Source organism: Silurus aristotelis (genome assembly GCF_946808225.1).
Source record: "Silurus aristotelis genome assembly, chromosome: 13".
In the NCBI taxonomy this organism is placed as follows: domain Eukaryota; kingdom Metazoa; phylum Chordata; class Actinopteri; order Siluriformes; family Siluridae; genus Silurus; species Silurus aristotelis.
In genome coordinates, this window is record NC_139586.1 from 21,526,017 (window position 1) to 21,550,166 (window position 24,150).

The following is a 24,150-nucleotide window of genomic DNA, read 5'->3' on the forward strand; positions in this document are numbered from 1 at the left end:
TTCTCCCATTAGGGGTCGCCACAGCGGATCATCCTTCTCCATACCCCCCTGTCCTCGACATCTGCCTCTTCAAACCAACTGCATGATAACTGTACTATAATGTTACATTATAGTACAGTCACAAATGAATTGTGAAACCCTTTCCCTGTGTCGGTACATGCAGTGTACCTATAAACAAATTTTGTATTAAAGCCATAAGGCCATGTTACAGACATGACATTGAAATGAAAGGTAAAGTTTCAAATAAAAGATACACACTGAAGTTATGAAATATCCCCTTAATTTTTCGGCCCTAGTGGCAGGAAAAAAGGGTAAACTTATCTGAAAGTGTTTATACGTAGAATTGAAGTACAACAGGCATACAAATAACTATCATTTACATTTACTGTACATTTATAGCATTTGTCAGATGCCCTCTTCAAGATCAACTTACACAGTGAACAGCTATGCTGTTAAGAGCCTTGCTTGGGGGCCCATGAATGGCAGCTTGGTGTGGCTGGGATTTGAACTCATGACCAATGTATTAAACAATGCCTTAACCATAGCTACCATCTCAATAATATTGCAATGCTGGCCTAAAGTAGAGCCAAAGTGTCTCAAGAATCGAGCTAGTGTTGTGTTTCGAATTAGTGTCACTTTGGAAAGAGAATAAACAATAAGCCAAAAAGTTCCTGCTGATCTAAAAAGGAGCCATGTTTCTGTGCTTTGGCCCAAAACAACACTGATGAGCTAAACCAGTCAACATTGCCATCATTTATTAAAGCCAGCTCCATCATGTTTCAACACAAAGACAACCTTTTATTTGCTCTCTATCCGTGTGTGTGTGTGTGTGTGTGTGTGTGTGTGTGTGTGCGCACACGTGTCTGTCTCTGTGTAAAACAAACACACACAAACATTGCAAAGCCATTACTAAAAGCTGTAGAAGCTAAGCCCGAAATACAAACAAGTCTCAACAGCCCTAGGCTTTGAAGGCTATTTCGGTTTCTGACCCCCAAACATCTGAGTGAGTGTGTGTGTGTGTGTGTGTGTGTGTGTGTGTGTGTGTGTGTGTGTGTGTGTGTGTGTGTGTGTGTGTGTATTTGTTTGGCTTCTTCAATCTCATCTATGATTTACATAATGAAAACCACTAACTCAGTACCATATCTGTCCATAAATTTGGATGGGACAGAGTCCACAATAGAGCACATTTTCATTCAGATGAAAAGTCGAATAGCTAACATAGCCACAACACAACCATACGATTTTTATTTTGGTTTTCTTGCTACTACTGTTCACTGTGTTGGATTTACCTCAGAAGTAGAAAGGGTTGAGGAAAATGTCCTGATTTTACAAGAATTGTGAGTTTTAGTTTGAGCATGAAGCAATAGTTTAACCTTGTAGTAGCTAGCTCGCTAGTAACCCATTCTATAGCTTTAATTGGGGACACAAAATGTATTAAATACTCTTTATCTAGCTTGGTAGAGCATGCCCACTCAGCAACCAGTGAAGCAAGTGATCTCTTTGGTTAACCTAGCAAGGTATCTGAGAAAGATAAGTGCAGTACTGTTTCTAGCTACATATACTATATTAAATCTAATTGCACAATTTTGCCTAGTAGTACTTATTGCTATTACATCATTTTGTAATCGTGTCACTCAGCAAAATCACGGAGTGTCGTATTTGTGTACGTGTTAGCAAAAACTAAATGCACCTAGAGGACAGCTTTGAAAGGTATCTGCCGCCTTACATAACTTTTTAAAATTAAGCTGGTGTAAATGGTGTACATTTGGCAACCCAAGTGCATCATTTTGAAAAGCCATCCTAATGTAATATACAACCACAGGCCCAAAGCAGGGAGGATATCAGCAGGGAAAAACTATGAGAGAGAGAGAGAGAGAGAGAGAGAGAGAGAGAGAGAGAGAGAGAGAGAGAGAGAGAGAGAGAGTGAGAGAGTGTGTGTGTGTGTGTGTGTGTGTGTGTGTGTGTGTGTGTGTGTGTGTGTGTGTGTGTGTGTGTGTGTGTGGCGTCGTCTGGAGGGTGTTTGTTTCTTGTTAAGGGCTGCTGTAGTCAGACATGTGGAGAAGTAGAGATTGAAACGGCCGTGCTCAGCAATCCATCCTGTTTAATAGCATTCGCATCTGTGTTCGGCTTCCACTTCTCTGCTTCTCCTCTTTCTCTTTTCTCCCACCCGCTCACTCTCGGTTCCCACAAAGCTCTTCTCATAAAACACGCTGCCAAGCGCGGCGGCCTACGGACCTCCTGTAGCCGGAGCTTAGGTAAACACTGGTATGATACACTCCACGAGAAGATCAATGAAGTGTCTTCTTGTAATCATCGAGCAAAAAGCTTTTCTTGTTCCCTGGTCTCGGGCGGAGGAACCCACAGACCACATCCTGCTCAAATTAGGGAGAACATGACTCTTCTTCTTTAACTCTTCTTCTACTGCTTGAAGGTATATTCATCTCTATATATAGAAGGTTTACCTAACCTCGACATCATACTCCGTGTAGCCAAAACCGGCCTCGAAGCAATCTAGTGTGTACAATGTCTTAGTATGCTGTAGTATTACAATTTCCCTTCATTGGAACGAAAAGGCCTAAATGTGTTTCAGCATAACGATGCCCCTGTGAACAAAGTCATTTCCCTAGCATCAATACCTTAGAATCAGAATCTCCAAGTATCATGGGCTACACATGCAAAAAGTTTGTCATGGTGTGCTGGTGCTATAAAAATAAATAAATAAATAAATAAATAAATAAATAAATAAATAAATAAATAATAATATAAAAAAAAAAATATATATATATATATATATATATATATATATATATATATATATATATATATATATATATATTTTTTTTTTTTTTTTGTTGGTTGGTTGGTTGGTTTTTTTTGGGTATGTAAAGTGAGGCAGTGCAAATAATTTAATTTTAATACAGGGTTGCAATATTGTAGTCCTTGATTGTGTTAATATAACTCATTTGAGATGAATGGGGGGTTCACCATGACCTCACTAATGCTCTTGTGTCAGATTAACAACAAAACCCCATAGCTACACTCCAAAATCTGGTTTAACTCCTTCCCTGAAGACTACAGTTCAGAAAACACATATGTACAGAATATGATGGTCAGGTTTCCACAGCCTTTTGGCCAGTGTGTGCAAAGAGATACAAGTGCTGTGTGCAAAAAAGTTATTTCTGAATGTTACATTAAAAAAAAAATTATGAACGTGAGAACGTTGAGGCAAAAACTGACATTTTCATAACTTTTCAGTTATGATGGATTTCACTTCTCCTCCAGAAAATGTGTGGAGTATGCAAACATCAACAAACTGGAAGATTCACTGTTCGAATGATCTCTAAACTGTAGCAGCAAAAAAAGTTTAAGATCCAATGTTAACCTGAAGCCTATATACTACATAGACAAAAGTTTGTGGACACCCAAATAATATTTGCATGAGTTTTTTGACTATCCTATTCCACACTTAATCCACTATTTGCTCTTATATTAACATTGTTGGCCCACTAGAATATGGAGTGTGCTTGTGGAGGTTTGTGCTCATTCAGCCATAAGTGTGTTAGTAAAGTTAGGTAAAAAAAAGTCATTGTCTGAGGTAGGCATGGGTCTGCTAGCTCAAGTGAAGAGAAAATGTAATGCAACTGCATCCAAAGACATTCTATAAAATTCATTTTTGTGGTAAATGTTTGTGGAGGAACCACAAAAGCTAAAAAATGTCAGGTGTTTGAATCCTTTTCACTATATAGTGTACATACACACAAAAATTAGGACAGTTCTATTGAGATGTTTTGTGATATGACCATGAGTGCAGTGCTATTGCTAATAAGGAATTTTAAAGCTCTAGGACATAGGATTATAGCTCTAGATATAGAACAAATACTGATTTTTAGATCAAATACTGTACTTCTCATCTTCAAAGCTAAATATGTACATAAAGAGTTTGGGTTGAATTTACAGTTGTTCAATCTCTGGAACTCTGAAAGAACATCTATGAAATCTGCAGGCAAAACAAAAGAAAGGGTAGTTTCTGAGCTGCTCGTGTTTTGTCTTTTTCTCTCTTTCTGGAAATGTTGCACAAGAGCACAAAGCAGTTACGCTCTTTTCTCTACCCCTCCAATGCCATCTATTGGAGAACGAGTGGAAGAGATCGGGGGTGGAGGTTGGAGAAAGGCGAACAAAGAACGAGTGCAGAAAGTCTGGAGGCCTTCCAGGCGAGCTGGCAATAGCGCTACAGCGCAGGTTTTTTAATGTTTCACCGAGGACAGTATCCACCTGGATGAGTCAGTGTGGCAGAATACAAAAAGCTTGCCAGATTGGAAATGTTTCATTCATGGATGTGAAGGAGTGCTCTCGCTTTGCCAAAATGGAGATCTATGAGGTTTAAGGAGAAACACAGGTGAGGGTTTTTTTTAATACAGTGAAGAGATTACCCCAAAAAAATCTCACTATATGATCAAGTTTAGAGGAGTGACTGATTTCATGGACTGTAAAACTTAGTGTAAAAAAAAAACCTTGATGGGAGACAACTTCGAGTGATCGAGATGAGTTCACACTGTAGGTCAGATGGAATAAAGAAAAAAAGGAAGAAAGGGGGAACAGCAGAAAAAAACACAGAAAAAATAAAGACAGAGAGAGACAGACAAATATACAGAGAGACAGACAAACAGACAGACTGACAAATAAACAGAGACAGACAGACAGACAGAGACAGAGGGAGACAGATAAATAAACAAGAGACAGACAGACAGACAGACAGACAGACAGACAGACAGACAAACAGACAGACAGACAGACAGACAGACAGACAGACAGAAAAAAAGAGAAAGAAAGAAAGAAAGAAAGAAAGAAAGAAAGAAAGAAAGAAAGAAAGAAAGAAAGAAAGAAAAAGAGAAAGAAAGAGACCAAGAGACATAGATAAAAAAACAGGATAAAAGATGTAGATTGACGTGGTGTGTTTCATGATTACTGTTTTACTAGCCACACACACACACACACACACACACACACACACACACACACACACACACACACACACACACACACACACACACACAAGTAATAAGCTTACTGACAAACTGACCACCCATAAACCGTCAGATGATTGCTGATTCAACACATGCACACACACGCACACACACGCACGCACACGCACGCACACACTAAAAACCTCACTGACAAACTAACCACCATAAAAGAACCAGCATGATTTATCATTAACTACTTCACTGCTTGACTGCTGCTGATTCATCTAAACACACACAAACCCACACACACACCCACACACACACACACACACACACACACACACACACACACACACACACACACACACACACACACATACACACACAGTCTATGATTCACAACTTTTAAGAGGAAGCAGGAAAATCTACCTCTATTACACTTAATTTTCTCTGCAAAAGAGACACATTCCATGAAGCAAGAAACAGCATATCCTTTAATGAGGCTGTGATCCAAAACATAGCACAAAATCAACAAAAAAAATAATGTGGCTCGACAAAAAGAAATCTCATCTAAAGCAGGCGGTGTTTGACATCTGGCATCATTTGAAGGAGAAAAAAAAAAAACTGGCCATGGAGCATGTAAGAGCTGAGAGCATTGATGTCTAGAATATTTGTAGAGGAAGCAGGTCCAAAGCTAGTTAGAGGAAACGTGGGGGCTAATTATTAATTCATAGAAGTTACTAGAAAATATTCAAATCAAACATACCGACTCAGCAGCTACTTTATTTGGACGACCTGCACACATTAATGCAGTTGTGGCACCGGTGCAACAGACAAACTCAAGCAGATGCAGATCAAGAGCTTCTGTAAATGTTTTTACAGCAATGTGGGGTTGGAAATGTGACCTCAATGACTACAGTATTTCAGAAGTAATCTAATCACCCAGGATTTTCATATACAAAAAACATCTAGACTTTACACAGGGTGGTAAGAAAAACAAAAAAAACATCCAGGGAGTGACAGTTCTGTGAATGGAAAATTGCCTTGTTAAAAAAAATCTGAGGAAAATATTTATACTAGTTTGAGCTGGCAGGAAGTTTAGAGTAACTGGAAACACCCACTCGTTACAAGTGTGGTGTTCAGAAAAGCAGTTCAGAAAACGCAGGATGTCCAACCTTGAGGTGAATAAAGGTTTAACAGCAAAAGCCACATCAATTAGCAACTAAGCCTTTCAATTAGGAAATTTGTCAATTTTTTGCCAAAACATGCTGGAAAAACTTCAGAAGTCACAAGATATCGAATCTTGAGGTGAATAGGAGTACAACAGCAAAAGGACACATCAGGATTGACTCCTGTCAGCCAATAGCAGGAATTTGACTAGCTGACATCCAGAGTGTACATTTCTATAATGTGAACCTAAAACGATCTCTTTTAAGTAGCATCGGTTACTGGAATTGTAGATTACAATAGCTTGTGAAAACTGATCTAAACATGAATAAATTATGGATACATGCTTGAAAGAAGGAAAATATCTATACTGGTTTGAGGTAAATGGAAGTCTAAAAACAACTATTTGTTACAACCGTAATGTTCAGAAAAGCAGTTCAGAACATGCAAGATGTCGAACCTGACGTGACTAGAGCTTCAACAGCAAAAGGCCACATCAGGAAAAAACTATTTTAGACCAACAATACCACTAATTAGGAAATATAACAAGAGTGTGTCTATGGTCGCAAAGTTAAAGTAGTTGGTTGATTGCGATTAGTAAATTAGGCCCTGGTAGGTATGTTAAAAGAATCCATTATGGCAATGGGCTGCCACCCAATATCATTAGGTCCAGTGACTGCTTTGCATTAAATTAAGTATAAAATGATCATTCAGGACAAGAGCCAAAACTTTTTCCTGATGATCTTCCATTATTCCAGCATCCAAAATTCACATAATATGTACCCAACATGTATAAGTTTCAAAAGTGAACATGGGGTTGATGACTATCAGGATGAAATGCCTTCCATATCTTCCCCAATCACCCTATTTTAAACATTACTGATCATGGATGTATGGATGCTGATTAAGCTCTGGAGGACAGCCTGTGAATCAGATTTCCAGCTCCTTTATAATTGTAGATTTTCTTTTTAAACAACAACCCAAAAATTCACCATAGCATTCCAAGCAGGATTAAAGCTGTCCTGGAGGTGTTTATTAGGCCCTTGATTATATTGTCACGGTTTTGTTGGTTTGCCCTTCCCCTGTATATAGATTGCAGAAGAATGCAGGCCACCCTTATACTTCCCATGCATCCTGTTCCCCAGACCCAAACATGCACACACACATATGGTAATGCAAAACAAATGTTTTTATAAAACCCACTGTTGTGTAGCACTAATGCTGTGATTGCAGCAGCTGGTTTGCATTGTGACTGCGCAAGCTCTGCACATACAGTTCAAACCTCAGAGAGACCCAAGCGACGGCATCAAACGTGAACCGCGTGCACCGAACCGGCTGCCAAATGCCGTACACATATAATCAGCTGCTGTTTGTTCATCTGCTTTGCTGTATGTATGGCTGCTTTTAGGAAAATAAAGAAATCTTTATTGTGGTGGTGGTGGTGGTGGTGGTGGTGGTGGGGGGGGGGGGGGGGGGGGGCATTGACAGCCCTGGCAATGTTTCGGTGTTTTTGGTCTTCGTTAGCCGACCCAGAGAAAGAACTGAATCTGTAGGGCGGAACAGTCATCGATAATAAAAGCATGAGGTATATCAAGAGACATAGTCTGAATCCTAGACGACCCAGATGAAGAAGAAAACAAACCGCAGACCCGTAGCTTGATGACAGAAATCTAATTTAAATCAGGATTCATACCGAAATTCATAACTCCCCTTCTGTGTGGGGAATTTTTCCACCTTAAATGCTATCTGTAGTCAAAAAAAAAGCAACAGTGGGAGATCAGAGTTTATATATAGCCAAAATTCCACATAAGAGTGGCAAGATAATGCTGAAAATTGTGCACAGCTGTAATCAGGCCCCAGATGTAACTGTACTATACGGACAAAAGTATTGGGAAACCTGACATTTCCAGCCATATGTGTTTTTTCCTCAGACCTTTACCACAAAGTTGGAGGCACACAATTGTATAGGATGTCTTTGGATGAAGTTCCATGTAATTTTCTCCAAACCTGTGCCAGCATGACAATGCCCCTGTGCACAAAGCAAGCTCCATTGCTTTACATGGGTTGGAGGAGAAGATATTGAGTGGCCTACTATAAAGTTTTGACTTATTTTGATTGCTGACTGCACCTCTTCAACTTGTGTACTTTTGTAGTTTTCATACTATGAATTTTGCTCATCTGTCCTGCTAATTTTTTTTTTCTTGTTTAAGATTTAATTTAATCATTCATGGCATCAATGTTTTAAAGTTCACAAAATGTTTTTTTTTTTTTTTTCCAAAAAAGCACTGGGATTTTAATATATTACTGGATGTATTGAATTAGACTAAGGTGAACTGAAAGTGCAGCAGATGAATGTCTGGTCAAATTGCCTTTTAAACCATGTCAGATTCATTAAATGTATAAATGATTCAATATATGAGTCAAAGACATGAGAAAACAAAAACAAGATAAAGCCAGATGGTAAAATGGTGCATTTGTTCAATTAAAACGTTTGATATGTTTTTTTTTTATGTTCCATTGTAAATTGGTCTATGAGATTTGCAAACCATTACATTCTGTTTTTATTCACATTTTTACACAGGGTCCAAACTGTTTTGGAATTGAGGCTGTAAAACCACCAGAAAAAGAAAGCCCAAATGTACTCACTATGAACTTTTACAAAAAACATAAAAACTTTCATTAGTAAGAATTTTTAAGAAACCCAGACTACGCCATGATGCAACACATGTCGATGCAGTAACTATAGCACTTGCTGCTCATTCTTAATCCAGCCTTCTGCTACCTAACACACATACACTTTTCACTTAATTAATTAGCTTGCACAGATGATCTGCGTCCTTTTTAGAATTGGGAATATGCAGAATTTTGTAAAAACATGGAAAAGCAAATAAAGTGCCGCAAAGCTCTTACTTGTAATTCTTTTGCTAGCACAGCACACACACTGACGAAACAAAGTTAAACATGTCACGAGAAAAATAAATGCTAGTCAGGCGCTATTAATATCTTTTAGATATGATGTAGAGTGGATGCTAAGACTAAATTACATACTGACATATATTCACAATGTAAAAGCTACTTAGCTAGATAACAGTGTTAACACACCAACTAGCTCGTTTGTACATTATGCTAGGTATCATTGACTTAATTTTATATGCAGCCAAATCACAAATCTTTGCAGCACATATATACTTTTCTATGCTTTGTGCATCACTTATTTAGACTTTTATTCTTCATGGATCTCCATCAACACATCCAATTTTTATGTGCACAATGCAATACACTCACAAATCAAATAAGCATGTGTTTTTCTAGATGCAAGGAAAGTAAGTTTTAAACCCGAGTGTTAAAACCGAAAGAAAAAGAAACGGCACTCTATTCAAAGCCAACATTGTAGCAATTAGCTTTATTTACAATACCAATCTAAAGCTATAAGTCCACGATCAGTTACAAACTAAGGCAAGCATTGCTACAACAAAAGGATGACTGAGAAAAACAATTTACAGCAATTTTTCAGAAATTCTGGAAGCCCGATTTTTTCCTTCATTTCTTCATTGATTTATTCAGATAATTATTTTTTTAAATAATAAGAAATTATGCCGCTTATGAGTCAAAACATCTGTGCATTGAATGGTAGTCACCATGACTTCACAAACTACCCTATGTTGCGTGAATATCGTAGTGATGGCACCACGTGCAGGTCTTTGTTGCCGAGCCACACAACGTAAGGTCATCTTTGTGTCATGCTTATGTTGATAAAGAAAACACCCACCCAGACACAACATGGCGGACTGTTTAAACATCAACCCAATACAGAGGAGTATTGGCTTTATATTACATTGGGACCATCTCAAATGTATGAATTAAAAATGTATTTTTTTATCATCAAGCTATTCAACCTTCTATCCATCATTAAAATTTATAAACTGAACAGATCCAAGTAGACAGAAATGCATAATGTAAGAACAAAAACAGAAAAAACAGATAAAACACGACAGAGGCCAAGTCCAACACCGCAGCGGCTCACAGCACACGAGGCCAGCAAGGAATTCTGCTACACAGGACCGATTATTGACAAAATAAGCACTGAAAATCCTTTAAAACCCATTTGAGGATCAGATATCCTGAAGCGTTCACACACAGCTTGCGGCTTCAGTCCGGTTCGTCAGCGAAAGTAAAATAATTACCACGTTAATCTTTATTAGGCAAATGTTACACAGCTTTTATGATGTATCAAATTAGCGGTGCTAAGCACATAGCTCCAAGTGTCAAAAGCTCCAAGGCTCGTTCTCTGTTCGGTAAGTAAATGAAGGCGGGTCAGCGGTTTTGACACAAAAGGCTGAATAGGGCAGCAAAGACAGAGCATGTAGTTATGACGGAGAATGGAAGTGGAGTGGAGTGAGAGAAATTCGGTAGTATGGGGAAAAATGATGGCAGGAAAAGGACAAAAAAAAAGATGGTGGTGACTGGGTGGAGGGGGTGGGGCGAAGAGCATAGAGAATGGCATTCATCTACATGCAATTATGGCTGAGTTGGAGAGAAATAAAAAATGAGAAGGAAGAGTATGAGAAGAGTGTACGGAAACGTCTAAGAGCACTTACTCTTCTTGTTCTACTTGGTTTTTATAGGAACAAAATTGAGAGAAAGAGAGAAAAAGATAGAGATACCCAATTTTAAGATGCTGCAAGCTTTAAATATAAAAAGGAGTTATGAATATATATAAGGTCAGATTTATTTTCAGATTAAATAATGCTAAATGAACATAAAGACTCTTTCTGCAATGGATGATGGTTGCAGAGAGACTAGGAAAAGAGGCAGATGGAATAAAAGATTGTAGTGCTTCAGTGACTACAGGAACAATAAACTTTAGAGTAGTTCAAGTTGTACCAATAGGAACATATCAATATGCGATAAGTAAATCTCAAGTAACTCTAATACTGGTTAGGATAATGATCATAGCCAGGGTCAAATAGATCCTTTGTAATGCAGACGAGTGCTAATTTCAGAAAATAAAACAACAAAGGGTATAAATGTGTGACAATGGGTCACAAATTACCAAAGCAGCTTTGAATCTATAATGGCATAATGTATATTCAATGAGTCTCTGCATGCTAGTTTTAAATAGTGGTGTAATTTGTTACTGTACTTGAGTAGTTATTTTGCGTATGTGTACTTTGTCAAATTTGTACACAACTACATTTTGCGAAATCAGTTCCTTTTTATTCGAGTGGATTAAAAACTGGTCAAACACACAGCAATCCACCAATCAGGGTCAAGCGCACGCTCCGTTTTTAAACTGGTTTTGACTGCCGCTTGGTGGAATCTACTGATCACCAACATACCGTTTAGTGTCAGTTCAACAGCAAGCAGAACATTTTGAGAGAAATAAATGATGGAAAACACTCCTACTTCGAATTTGCTACAACATCCATGGCCATATTTGTGCGTTTTTTTTATTTTTTTATAGTTGAAAAGGTTTTGGGGCCATGATAATGTTAAAAGATATTAATTAGCGTTTAACTCATTAATATCATTCTATTAATAGATTGGTGTCTTAAGAGTAACATAAACTGAGTTGATTTATCTAAAAGACAAAAATGATAATAGGAACATTATATCCATAATAAGTATCCAAATTACTATGATTTAAGTACATTTGAAGGCAATGAGCAATTCTACTTTTATTGGAATAATACAGTATTTTAGTAAGTATTTACTTTTACTAAAATGCATAGTTTGTGTTTTTGTTTACGGTGATGCAGAATTTTGTCAATCCAAGATTTGGATACTTTGAAGGTTATTGCATATAATTTACATCATCTATATTTCTGTAGACGTGGGCGAGGTCAGACAATACCACTCCTATCAGGATCGAAATGGCTCATTATACAGAAAAGCGTTGATGGGTCAGAATGTATTGATTTGCAGCGACCTTTCGCATTATTAAAGTGGACTCAGATCCCGCAAGAAAAAGATAACTGCCTCCTACAGTAAAACAGAGCTGCCTTGCACTGTAGGCTTCAAGCATTCAGGTTTGTACCGTTCCTTTGGCGGACGCCACACATGCACTCACCCACTTGTCAAGAACATGTTGAAAAATGAGTCATCTGACCAGATCAGTTGCAGTTTCGGGACTAGTGCACACTCAAATTGTGATTTTTGTCTTTGTAATACAGGGCTCCTGCACTGCAATAGTACTATAACAGTACTCTCTGGGTTGTAGTTGTTCTAGATGACAGTCTGATCAGTTGGGCTCTCAGTCAGCTGAAAAACAGATGCTCTTCTGTTTGTCTGATTTCCACAACTTTCTGATGTATTCCTAATGAATCCAAATGCACACGTCAATGATCTGAATGAAACTCGTAAGTGAGACAGATTTATTTTTTTTATTAATGAAGCCCCTCAATAATAAAACCAATTGACAACATTGTCTACAAAGCTTTTTATACACTCCACATAGCATGGTAGGATGATAATTGCTTCTGATTACAGGATATACAGCACTAACTACAGCGCAAGTGCTTAGGGAAAAAGAAAAAACACGAAATTTGGCCGTACGGCTTTAGCCAGGTGCACACTGTGCGATTTTGGCCACGATTTGGTCGTCTGAGAATAGGGTTGCTGTGTGCATGTGATTGATAAATGTGCAGGGTAGAAATTCAACTGAAACTGCATTCAATTTGGTTGTTTTAACTACGTTTAAGTTCCCTGTTATAGATTAACCTGCAATTTGGTAGTTTATTCACACTAATTCCAGTTTATTCTTATGGAAAGTTTCAACCCTATCTGAGACAAAATTTTTAAATCCTAAAAGATTCCTATAATCTGTAGTCCTTGATCGCTGGTTTGACATGTTCGCCGACAGCCCATTAATGGCCGCTGCAATGTTTTTTTTTCCTCTGATGAAATTCTGCCAGTGTGAGGAGATTTCAGACTCGTTCTCCTACAACGACCGTCAAACCAAGAACCATTTGGCGCGCCAAACCTGATGACGCAATTAGCATGAAAACTTCAAACCACCTTAGGGAAAATGACGATACGGGTCTGGCAGACGGTACAGGAATGACGTCGTATGACGTTTGTATGACGTTTTATTATCAAGGCATGTCATGAACAAAATTAATGCTACAGATTGTTTTTGTTGTGCTGCTAACTACCATTAGCGAGAGACAAGTCATTTTTTTTTATCTACATTAGTTTTTGACTCTGGTACAGTCTGACTTATTATTTCTCAGATCCTACAGTGTAACATGGAGTTCATGTACAGTCTGACAAGCAACAATTGCAACAGACGATAAAAATCGCACAGTATGCGCCCGTCATTACAGAACACAAGCACATAAGACATCCTATATCACCATTAAGTTAAGCACATGTTCACGATTCTATTTTGACTGCATTTTTCTCCTCGTTTTCCACGTCACTGTATGTTTTTAAAGCCACGTTTCGCTGGCTTGTGGTAGTGCTCAAGTCTCTGATTCTAAAACAACCATCTGTCATGTGTGTGGTTTCTGTAGACCATAAATTTCTGGCCCTGATGACACTGTGGCTAGTCACCAGTTTTTCACATAAAGATTATAGCTCTATTTCCAGATAAAACATTTTATGAGTTGTTGAACTGATAGATCACTGATGCCAAACACACATTACATATCCATGCTATTGGATAGTTTTTTTTATTCTATAGTTCAAGTACAAACCCTTCGAACTAAGATATTTTATTATTTGGCTGATCCTTAGATACAGAATCTTGCAGTTGATACAAGGCTTCATCTATTATATACCAGCTGGAAGGACACCACAATCCAAAAGGAATGCGTCTTTCCTCGTTCCCTATGTTGTTTCACTCCCATTTCTAAAAAAACTCAGCCTTGATTATTAAATTGTGTGTGTGTGTTGTGTGTTGTGTGATGTGGTTTGGGTAGTGTCTTAAAGGGGGTCCTGATGGTTAAACTTAGATCCCCCCCATTACCACCTCCACTTTCACTCCATCATGTGGTTCAAAGACAGATTTTCTTTCCACATCTGAAGCCTCTTTGTTCTCAGTCTTCTTTCTTCATCCCTGGTGCTCTGATGATGCCACATCGTTATGACCATGACCTATGTAAACCCAGGTCAGGAAGTGTAAAATCATTGCAATGTTAACACTCAACTCTGCCAATAAATCGGCTCGCACTGCATAGTCTTCAGATGTGGTAGGTAAAATTTTCCCTTCACTTCAACTAGGAGACCCAAACTTGCTCCAGGAAGACAATACCCCTGTGAATATGGTTACATGGCTTGGGCTGAAAAATTTAGAGTGGCCTGCTATAAATGATGAATTGCGACCTGTTCGCTCTGAAGTGTGTGTGTGTGTGTGAGGGAGACGCACTACAGGAAATGGTGGTGCATAAGAGAGAAAAGAGGGGAAGTACCAGATTTAATTAACAGTGACAGTCACATACTGAGTCCTGATTTTGTCTCTTTGTGTCTCATCAGCTGTTTTCTCCACATCTACTCATATACTCATGTCCGTTCTCTTATATCTCTTAAAACACTAGTCAGGTTTACACGTACACTTTTCGCCATTCCGATTGAAAGACTCAGTGGACTGTTTACGAGACATTATTTAATCAGATTTGGTGCTTACATGTGCCGGCGCTTTCAATCCGAACGACTTTATGTCATGCGCACATTAGCCAGTGTCCTGTCAACATGGAGTTCTTACGCACGCTAGTTTTATGTAAAATTTTGCTCTCAATCAAGCAACAGGGTGAAGTTGTAGGCATACTACTGCTGGAAGGTGTAAGGAAAAAAGGGTGTAGGAAGCCAAGGTTTTTGGTGGCTGTCCATCTCTAATGAGCATCTCAATACTACCCCTTCCTTCCCAAAAAGCAGAAGCATATAAATGAAGGTCCGTAGTAAGGACTAGTGGAAACCGGTTGTATAGCTGGAATTCTGTGACCCGGAATGGAAAATAAACTTTTGCAGTAGTTGCCTGTCATTCACACGTATGTTTGGACTGGTAGAGGGATTTATGGCCCCAGATGAAGAGACCATCAGAAATCCAATTCTCCTAATTATGCGTGTTGCGCTTGTTTTTGTTTTGTTGTGGCCAATCAAGTGTTCACAAAAGCACAATGAAAAGTTTGTGTATATCTTCTGAAAGGGAATAATGAATGGGCTAATACAGGAGATTTGAGGAAGTGAATCGGTTTAACATGTTTACATGGCAGAATCCATCCATCCATCCATCCATCCATCCATCCATCCATCCATCCACCCATCTTTCCATCTACCTATCTACCTACCCATCCATCCATGTCTGTCTGTCTGTCTGTCTGTCTGTCTGTCTGTCTGTCTGTCTGTCTGTCTGTCTGTCTGTCTGTCTGTCTATCTTTTTGTGAAAGCAATAACAATCTACACTTAGTCGCAAATCCAAAAAGAAGAGAACAACGGAAGCTCGTCATCCCTACAGACATTTTCTTACACTAGCAGTGTTACTTATTGGACACTGAACATAAAAGGCATGAACAAATGGCCAGCTTTAGGAAAACTGCGCTCCAGCATCCAAGACCAGAAGAAAAAAAGTATTCACATGTGACTTGCATAGAATCCGGGTGAACATGAAGTGTGTGACATCACCTGACATAAGCTACAGTGGTTTGTATATTGAATACTGCATTGCACTGTGTAGTACAGTCAAAGTCCTATTCCGTTTATAACAACAACACAACCACATGCACACACAGACACACACTCCCTCTTTCGAACTAACCAAAAGCCTCCACATACGTCCCAAAGGCAGACGAGCTGTCTGTCTCTCTCGGTTATATAACCATGCATTAACACCTCGCCAGCTCAGCAAACTCACTAAAGCAATTCGCATCGAGTTAGAGCTGCTCTGAGCCTTTGCTTTGCGAACAGTATTGAAACAAATGAACAAAAAGCCAGTAGACGGATATACAAGACCGGGTTGACAAACACGCGTACACAGAACTAGAGCATTAGACAATAACGTCAATACATTAATGCACCTCTCGTTCATAATTGATAGGGGGAAAAAAATATTTTGTATAATAAACAATCCCGGCGTCCGATCAATACTGAAATCTGAAAAAGCTGAAGGCATTTAAGGTTACAAGAAACTGGCCTCATACAAACAAAATCAACAAAAATCTATTTTGTGTTAAGAGGATTAGCGCTGAGCAGATTCAGTAATAAATTCAATATGATTTGGTTGAAATGGAGAGAATGACAACAAGCCAATATGTTGCTCTGAAATAGATTTCGCTTCACACCCTTCCTACGATACATGGAGTAGAACTCCTCATAGAAAAAACACAAAAAAATGCGCATATTGAAATAATAATGATTGCAAACAATGTATTTTTTCCCCTCAAAAAGGAAAAAACAAATCTAAACATAGTTTCAGTAAATAGTGTTGGTGATTCAATATCCCACAATTCTCTATTCTTACCTGCATTTTTGTTAGTTTGAATGGTGTGAAAATAAACTTCAAAATATGATGTTCCACAAAACACAATACATGTGAGTAAATGGAAGCCACATTATTCAGATTAGACATTTATATTCACATTACCGTATTTTTCGGACTATAAGCCGCTACTTTTGGGTTTTTTAAGTTTTGAACCCCGCCAAAAGATGCCAAAAGATAACTCCCAAGAGAAATAGTTGTGAAAGGAAGGAGGAAGACAGTGAACAATGACTTTCTTGGTGGGCTACTGTTTAGATACAAGCCGTTGTAACGCACTGAGTCTGGGTGAAGGGAGAGCTCGCAACAGAACTCCAGTTGCAACAGAAATCATATAAGCACAGACAGGTTTCCAAAACTCGTGCTTTTTTATTTTTCTTGGCAACAGCGTTACGGGTTAGTCAAAGAAACTTAGAAATGAGCATCAGAAAATATTAAACACATAATCCTCATCTTGAACACACGCAGTAATAGCGGAAAAATGCTGTGCCGGTCTTTTCCCAAAAATACCGCTATGCTCCTAAAGGAAGCGCAACATATTTCACCCGTTACCCCGTGTGTAACGTGTCTTTCGTTAAAGCCTGTGTAAAGTACATTAGTGTAGATTAAAATTCAGTGGGTGCGGCTTGTATATGGGTGCGCTTTATAGTCCGGAAATTACGGTACATACTTATTTAGAGCCACTTGAAATGATCTCATTTATACCACTGAGAAGTTGATGTTTAAGAGTCTTGCTCAATGGCTCAGCAGTGGCAGCTTGATAGTGCTGGGATTTTATCCCATGACCTGATCCACGTTCACATGCCAGTACAAATGTTAGGACAAATGTCCAGTGATTAATAAGACGGAGATGGAGATGAGTTCCGATGAAGCCACAGTAACTTAAAAATACAGTATGGTAAGTATGTCATGGAGACATGGCTTAGCCTCCCTAGGGGTCTTCAAAATTGGAGTTCAGTAAGGTGTAGTATACTGTAATTTGTGAATAGTTTAACAAATTACAGTGCATAATTTAGCAAAACAGAGCAATTTACATAACCGTACTGTATAAACTATATACAGTATATATGTTTGTGGCAGCGGGTACATGGACGAGTGCCAGTTAGCGGGTAGAGGGAAGAGCAAAAACGTATGTTTGCCTGCACCACAAAACTTAAAATATTTGTATCGTAATTTTGTCGTAAGTTAAAAAAATCAGAAGCCGAACGTTCGTAATTCAGGGAACATCTGTAATTACAGCTTGAAATATTCATGCAGCAATATAATGTCACTACACTTGCAATCTTCTCATTCATGTTTTTTTTTTAATTTCATCCTGTTTTTTTTTTTAATGTATACCATTTTACATCTGACAGCAAGTGGTTGTGTTTAAAAATGTCAATCTAGATGCTCCTTGAATCATCATCGCCATTGTTGCTATACAAGAAGAAATTGCCAACCTCAGAACGTTTTGCATAAATGGACAGACAAAAAAAAAAAAGTAAAAAAAAAAAAGTTGTGCAATGCTGTCAAAGAAAAAAATAAATAAATAAAAAATTCAGGATGCATGAAGGAAAATGCCTAGAAAAATTTCTAAATTGCTGCAGATGGCTTTCTAATGTGATTTGCGACACTATATGACACAATGGCATTTGAAAGCAAAAAAAAAATAAATAAATAAAAAATATGCCATCAAACAAATCGAATCACATACTTGCTTAGCATAAAATTATGTAAATAATAACCAGAGTTTAAATTTACCATTTTATACTGTTTTTATGTATAAATTTATACTGTGTAATTATGCCAATCTTGCTTGACATCAGAGAATTTTTTGTTTCTACTAGAAGCAGTTTTGTTTTATCTCAGAATGAAAAATCAAATTGACAAAATCAGAATGATCAGCCATCTACTGCTAGATATGCTCATTCTTACACGTTTTTAATGTAAAGGTTCATTTAAATTTGTTGAAGCTTTGTAACAGTCAGAGATAAAGCAGTAACCATTGTTCTCAGGGTCTCCAGGACAAAATTGTGGGAATTCTTGGCAATAAACAGCAAATTTCTCTGAGAGGATGGTGTAGAAATTACATAACCAATGACAGAAATTTAGTTTTAAAGACTTGCACAGCTTTGAACATAATCGGATAAAAGTATGACGCGTCCTTTTTATAACAATACTCCAAATTTGTTGAAAGGTTCTGTTCTAGGAAAAGAATCAGCTTGGATATATATTTTTATATATATATATATATATAAATAGATATATATGGATGGTGCTGTAAATATCATAAAATTCTAACATTTGATTTTTTATTTATTTTTTTAACAGCAGAACCTGTTAAATTTCCAGTAACATTCCTTTGTACCTAGAGCTGGTCATCTTAAATTGTCTGTCGGTCAACTAAATTTCAATCGTATCTTATGTTAAACGAAGGCATATGTGACTGGATGTAAGGAAGTAGGAGTCCCTCGTGAACCGAAACCTGTGAATTCCATTATGTGTTCGAGCCTTCGTGCTGTCAGGATAAAAGACGCATCGGTGCAAAGACTGAGTGCAAGGATTCACAGCAAATGAGAGATGGGAGTCTTAAAAATAAAGACCGAAACTTCAGTCAGGACTGAATGTAACACAGATACAGATGTTGGAGTGCAGGAAAGCTACGGCCCATAAATTGCGTTTAATTGCTGGGAGGGAGAAACCTGGATGTGAATCATAAGATCTGATACTGTTAGAACTCTTGCCAACTGTCCCCCCTGTGTAAAGCTTTTAATGGAGCTGCAGGCTAAAGCTGATGATGCACGTAAGCAGAGTTCATCACGCTCCCTTTATCCATTCCGAGGTCAGAGCTAATCCACACACGGAATGAGAAGGGGGGGGGGGGGGTTGGGGGGGGAGGAAGGCAGAAATCAATACAGCTTTTTACTCATTAGACAATACATGCTACATTCTTCACTTACCATGAATATGGTCAGACCACAGGGTCGGAGTCTTTAGTGCAACCAAAGCTCTATTTAATTCACTAATGACTTCATTTCCATATGTTACACACACTATTGCCTGTGGATATTATACAAAAGTCTTTAAAATGTTTTTATCTTATATGGTGCACACTACTGCTATTTGCACTACCAGATGGCTAAAATTCATAACTGTATCGACATAGGTTCTAAGTATAGATCGGACTGAAGAAATAAGAATAATAAAAAGAAATGGTGTAAAACACTAAGCCCAGCTTATGATGTGACAGAGATCTGGATGTAATTAAAACAAAGCGGACCGCAAACTTTGCTCAGCAAAAAAATGTATCAAGAGGATGTGTTCCAGCATCTTCCTACAGTACAAGTAGACCGATTGATGATTGAGGAAAAAAAGATTGCAGCAACCACTAGCTAGTTAAGACGAAACGCTGCAGACAAGCTAAAGTAAAAAATGACAACGATTACACAATTTATAGTTCTTTATAACCATGAACAGCAACAGCTTTTGAAGCGACAAAGACTAAAACACACACCTACATAAATCTGTGCATAAAACAAAAAGCTATTCGGCAAAGGTCCCTAATTCAGAGTGACTTGGAAAAGTGTTTTAAAATTTTAATCAATAAATATATTTTGATACTGGTTCAAGAAGACAAAGACTAAAAAACACAATCAATCTTGTATAGGATGTCTTTTAATGTGGTACCATTCAATTTTGCCCTTCACCTGAACCTGTCTCTGCATGACAATGCCCCTGAACACAAAGCCAGCTTTATAAAGATATGGATTATACGAGTTAGAATGGAAGATCTTAAGTGGCCTCCTATAAAGCTCTACTAAAAAACCTTTGGGATGGAGTAAAACACTGATTACACCCCAGATCTCCTCACCCCACATCAGTACATGAATTTACTAACACCCTTGGGTCTGAATGAGCACATGAACCTGTAGTAAGGAAATACGACTACAACAAAAAAAAGGATGAGAAGGTCATGAAGGAAAAAAAAGCATCTGCTGTATAAAAGACTTGGTCAAGAAGCCAGCAAGCAAAACTGGGAAGTGTGTCATCATACTGCATGATGTAATATAGCAAAACCTGCTCAGCCTGCACACATTTATTATCACAATTAGTGCTGCAGCTCAAGCTAATTCTGGATCAGCTGGTAATGGGCATCAGGGAAAGCACTGTTTCCCCAGTCCTCCATTTTTTTTTCTGCTTGTGTAAGTACTGCCACAAGAATATTGCTAAAAAACCCTTAATGGTTATACTACCTAACTCCTTATAGATTTCCCATGCAGCCCTAAAGCGCATACAAACGTTTTGTTCTAATGGCTTGTGTAATACACCTGAGAGACTTGAAAGATCACACACAGCACATTAGAGATTTCGAGGCAAGACCCTGGGCCATTGTGGAATCGCTGGATTACCTAGAACGTTGCCGGCTGGTACCTCGTCGAGTTCCTCCAGCTCTCGGCCCATCAGCAAATACAACCGATCCAGAGTGCAGCAGGCCATGTGGGAAACGTTGGGCATGGAGTCAGGGACTGAACACTCATCTTTCAGCTGGGAGAGAAACAAAGGATGACAGATGAAGGCAAATCAGAGTCAGAGCAGTGATTATAGTGAAGAAAAACTGAAAAGAAAATGTAAAAGTGACGAAGCCAAATGCATACGAGTCAGACAACAAACGCTCATCCTGCAGCTGGTAGAGTGTATATTGTGCGAGAGATGTGATTGAAATGTGAGCAAAGGCTTTAGCAAACACACACCTTTTTTATATACTAACTACTTGTTTAACAAACATGATTTCTTAAACCAGTTTTCATTCCAATTTCTAAATACGTGCTCTTGTAATGTCATAAAGCATCCTAATGTGCTTGGAGGAGAGCACTAACTCTAACTAACTAACTAACTAACTAACTAACTAACTAACTAACTCTCTTTTCCTAAAATTTGAGGGTGTGACGATAAAATGCACGAACACTTTTACAGTCCTGAGTAACGCTCACTGAGATATGTATGCTAGTTTGTTGCAGGAGGTATAATGCACTTATGGACACACTCCTTTTACTGTCTCAATCTTCAGTGTATAATTTACCATACAAAAGGACAGGAAAGCCATAGAAACATTCCTTTGTGTGAAAATTGGTATTGCTCTGGCTGAAGGGATGGCTCTGTTTCTGTTGGGGTCGAGATTTGGGGGTGTTTCAGGTTGAAAAAATAAATAAAAAATTTACTTGCTCAAGGCAAGTGAATTTTTTTATTTATTTTTTTCAACCTGGGGAAAAAAAAAAAGTGAAAAAAAGGGTCCCTGGTGGTCTAGTGGTTAGGATGCGGCGCTCTTACCGCTGCGGCCCGGGGTCAATCCCCGGTCAGGGAACCAACCCCAGCCACTCTTAGTGCCAGTCCCAAGCCCGGATAAATGGGGAGGGTTGCGTTAGGAAGGGCATCCAGCGTAAAAACATGAGCCAAATCAAACATGCGGATGATCCGCTGTGGCGACCCCTAATGGGAGAAGCCGAAAGAAAGTTTACTTGCTCAAGGCATTGTTCAGTTCAATTTGTGAGTAACAATTTGGAGTTGGAACAGCCAATGTGTGCCACATCAAAACTTCATTGATACAGAGAGAAAGAGAGTGAGATAAAGAGAAAACGAGAGAAAAAGAGAAGGAACTCCTTTACACAAGGGGTCCCCAAACTATAAGGGTTCCACTTTTTAAAAAGCCCTCTGATCAATGTCAGAAACATATTTTGACTTTTCAATTTAAATATATTTTGTACTCATATCATATGTGTATTTGATAATACAGTTTGGCTTTCAAACTAAAATTTCCCTATTAGCAAAGGGAGTTATTAACGTAGCCTAATTGTCTGTTAGATTTACCCACCAACCAACACAATGGTACAGTCAACTTTGTGGTCAAGCAGCATTAGGAGGCAAAATAAATACATTTAAAATCCTAATAAAAACTCCACAATAATACTGGTTGTCACTCCGGCCCATGTAGTTGAGCCACGAAGTTGAGTTGGCGAGACCAGGGCTTAAACCCCTGACCTTCTGAGCAGTATCCCAGATCCTACCACTCCCACGCTGATGCAATGTTTTAATTCAAAATTTGCTAATAATATGATGAAACTTTAGACACTTGCGAGCCCACAAAAAAAAAAATAAGAGCCCAACATGGTGCATCATGAATGCATTCAGGTGTATTCTTGCAAACAGAAAACTAAGTGTCAATGTTTTATGATTAGAGTTCGAGTATAAACCCCAAAATGGCTTACGAGCTTCAGGAACTATTTAAATCACAGCCAGGAAAAATGTCACAGTTTGCCAACCTGTGAGAAAACTTAAAAACATGCTGTACTATTTTTTATTTTTTATTTTTTGGCAAAGAGTCCCAGAAAGGGAACAACACTATCAGCAGCAATTTCAATTTAGCCTCGAGTAAACTTTACTGCTTAGAAATCCAACACACGCTGCATCGCCAGGTTGCCTCTGATCTGCACTGCCCCTGGGCGTTCGTGACGGATTCGCTCAGAATTCGAAATACAAAACAGAAAAATCAGGTTCATTCAGGGAGCCATTTCATGAGCTGATGCTTCAGCACAAAATGATCAGCACAAAACACAATACTTCAGTGACTGAATAAAAGGAAAATGTGCTGAAGGTTCACTGACGTTAATAATTACCCATGAATAAAAGCCAGTATGAATCCACATTAGCTTTCATTTAAGCTCATTTAAACTTCCTGTCTAGCCAATGACTTGTTGTACTTGGATTTGGTCATTTTGAGTTTTTGGAACGGAGTCCAACATTTTTTTCCAGTGGGGAAAAAAATTACAGCAAAATCAGTACAAAGCACATACGGTAAACTATCCTATTAGATTAGATGTTACAGTTCACTCAGGATTGCAATACTTGTAAAAGCCATAATGTGTGAGATCATCATGCCATGCCATCAGGTTAAAAGGTGCATCAGTGGTGACCAAACATACTTTCTCCCTAGTGAACATCCAAATTTCATGCCACGTGATCAATGCTGAAAAGGCCTTAATGGTTAGCACTAGCTAACTCCCGAGGGACTCCATGAGGACAGCATGGGCTTGGTCTAATGGCTTTTTGCGAAGCACTGAGAGGCTGAACGATAGCACGCAGGACATTAGAAGCATTGTGGCTCGACATGGTGGCTACACTGAGCTGGATACGATGATAGAATCCTTGCGTTAATGCACGCTTGCTAAAATGTTGCTACTTATGTATGGAAGAGACAATCAGCATTAGTGTGAGGACATCGAGATTGGACTAAGTGACCACCATTACCTTCTGTTTACATTACAGCATGAATAATTGAAGGCTGCGTTCTCACCGTCTGCAGAGTAATGGCAGGGTCGTACTTGGGTCCGAGGACAAACACTCTCTGACCCCGGCGCACTACTCCGCTGTAGACACGTGCAAAGGCTACAAAGTACTCTTTCTCCTCGTCTTCTGATGCGGACTTCACCGACAGGGCCTCCGTCTGTATGCACAGCCCGTCAGCATCTGCAAACATGTCCACCATCGCAAAGGCATAGTGAGGAATTAAGCGGA

At 38.6% G+C, this 24,150-nt stretch overlaps 1 protein-coding gene across 1 annotated transcript in view; it reads right to left on the reverse strand.

Moving 5' to 3' along the window:
* Positions 1–24,150, reverse strand: part of efl1 (elongation factor like GTPase 1) — a 158,108-nt gene that overhangs the window by 84,948 nt on the left and 49,010 nt on the right. Inside the window, exons 14-15 of the mRNA XM_083559045.1 lie at positions 23,930–24,102; positions 20,991–21,126 (exon numbers count right to left, since the gene is read on the reverse strand). Of these exons, the coding sequence (XP_083415171.1) occupies positions 20,991–21,126; positions 23,930–24,102 (309 nt within the window). The remainder of the gene's footprint in view (positions 1–20,990; positions 21,127–23,929; positions 24,103–24,150) is intronic.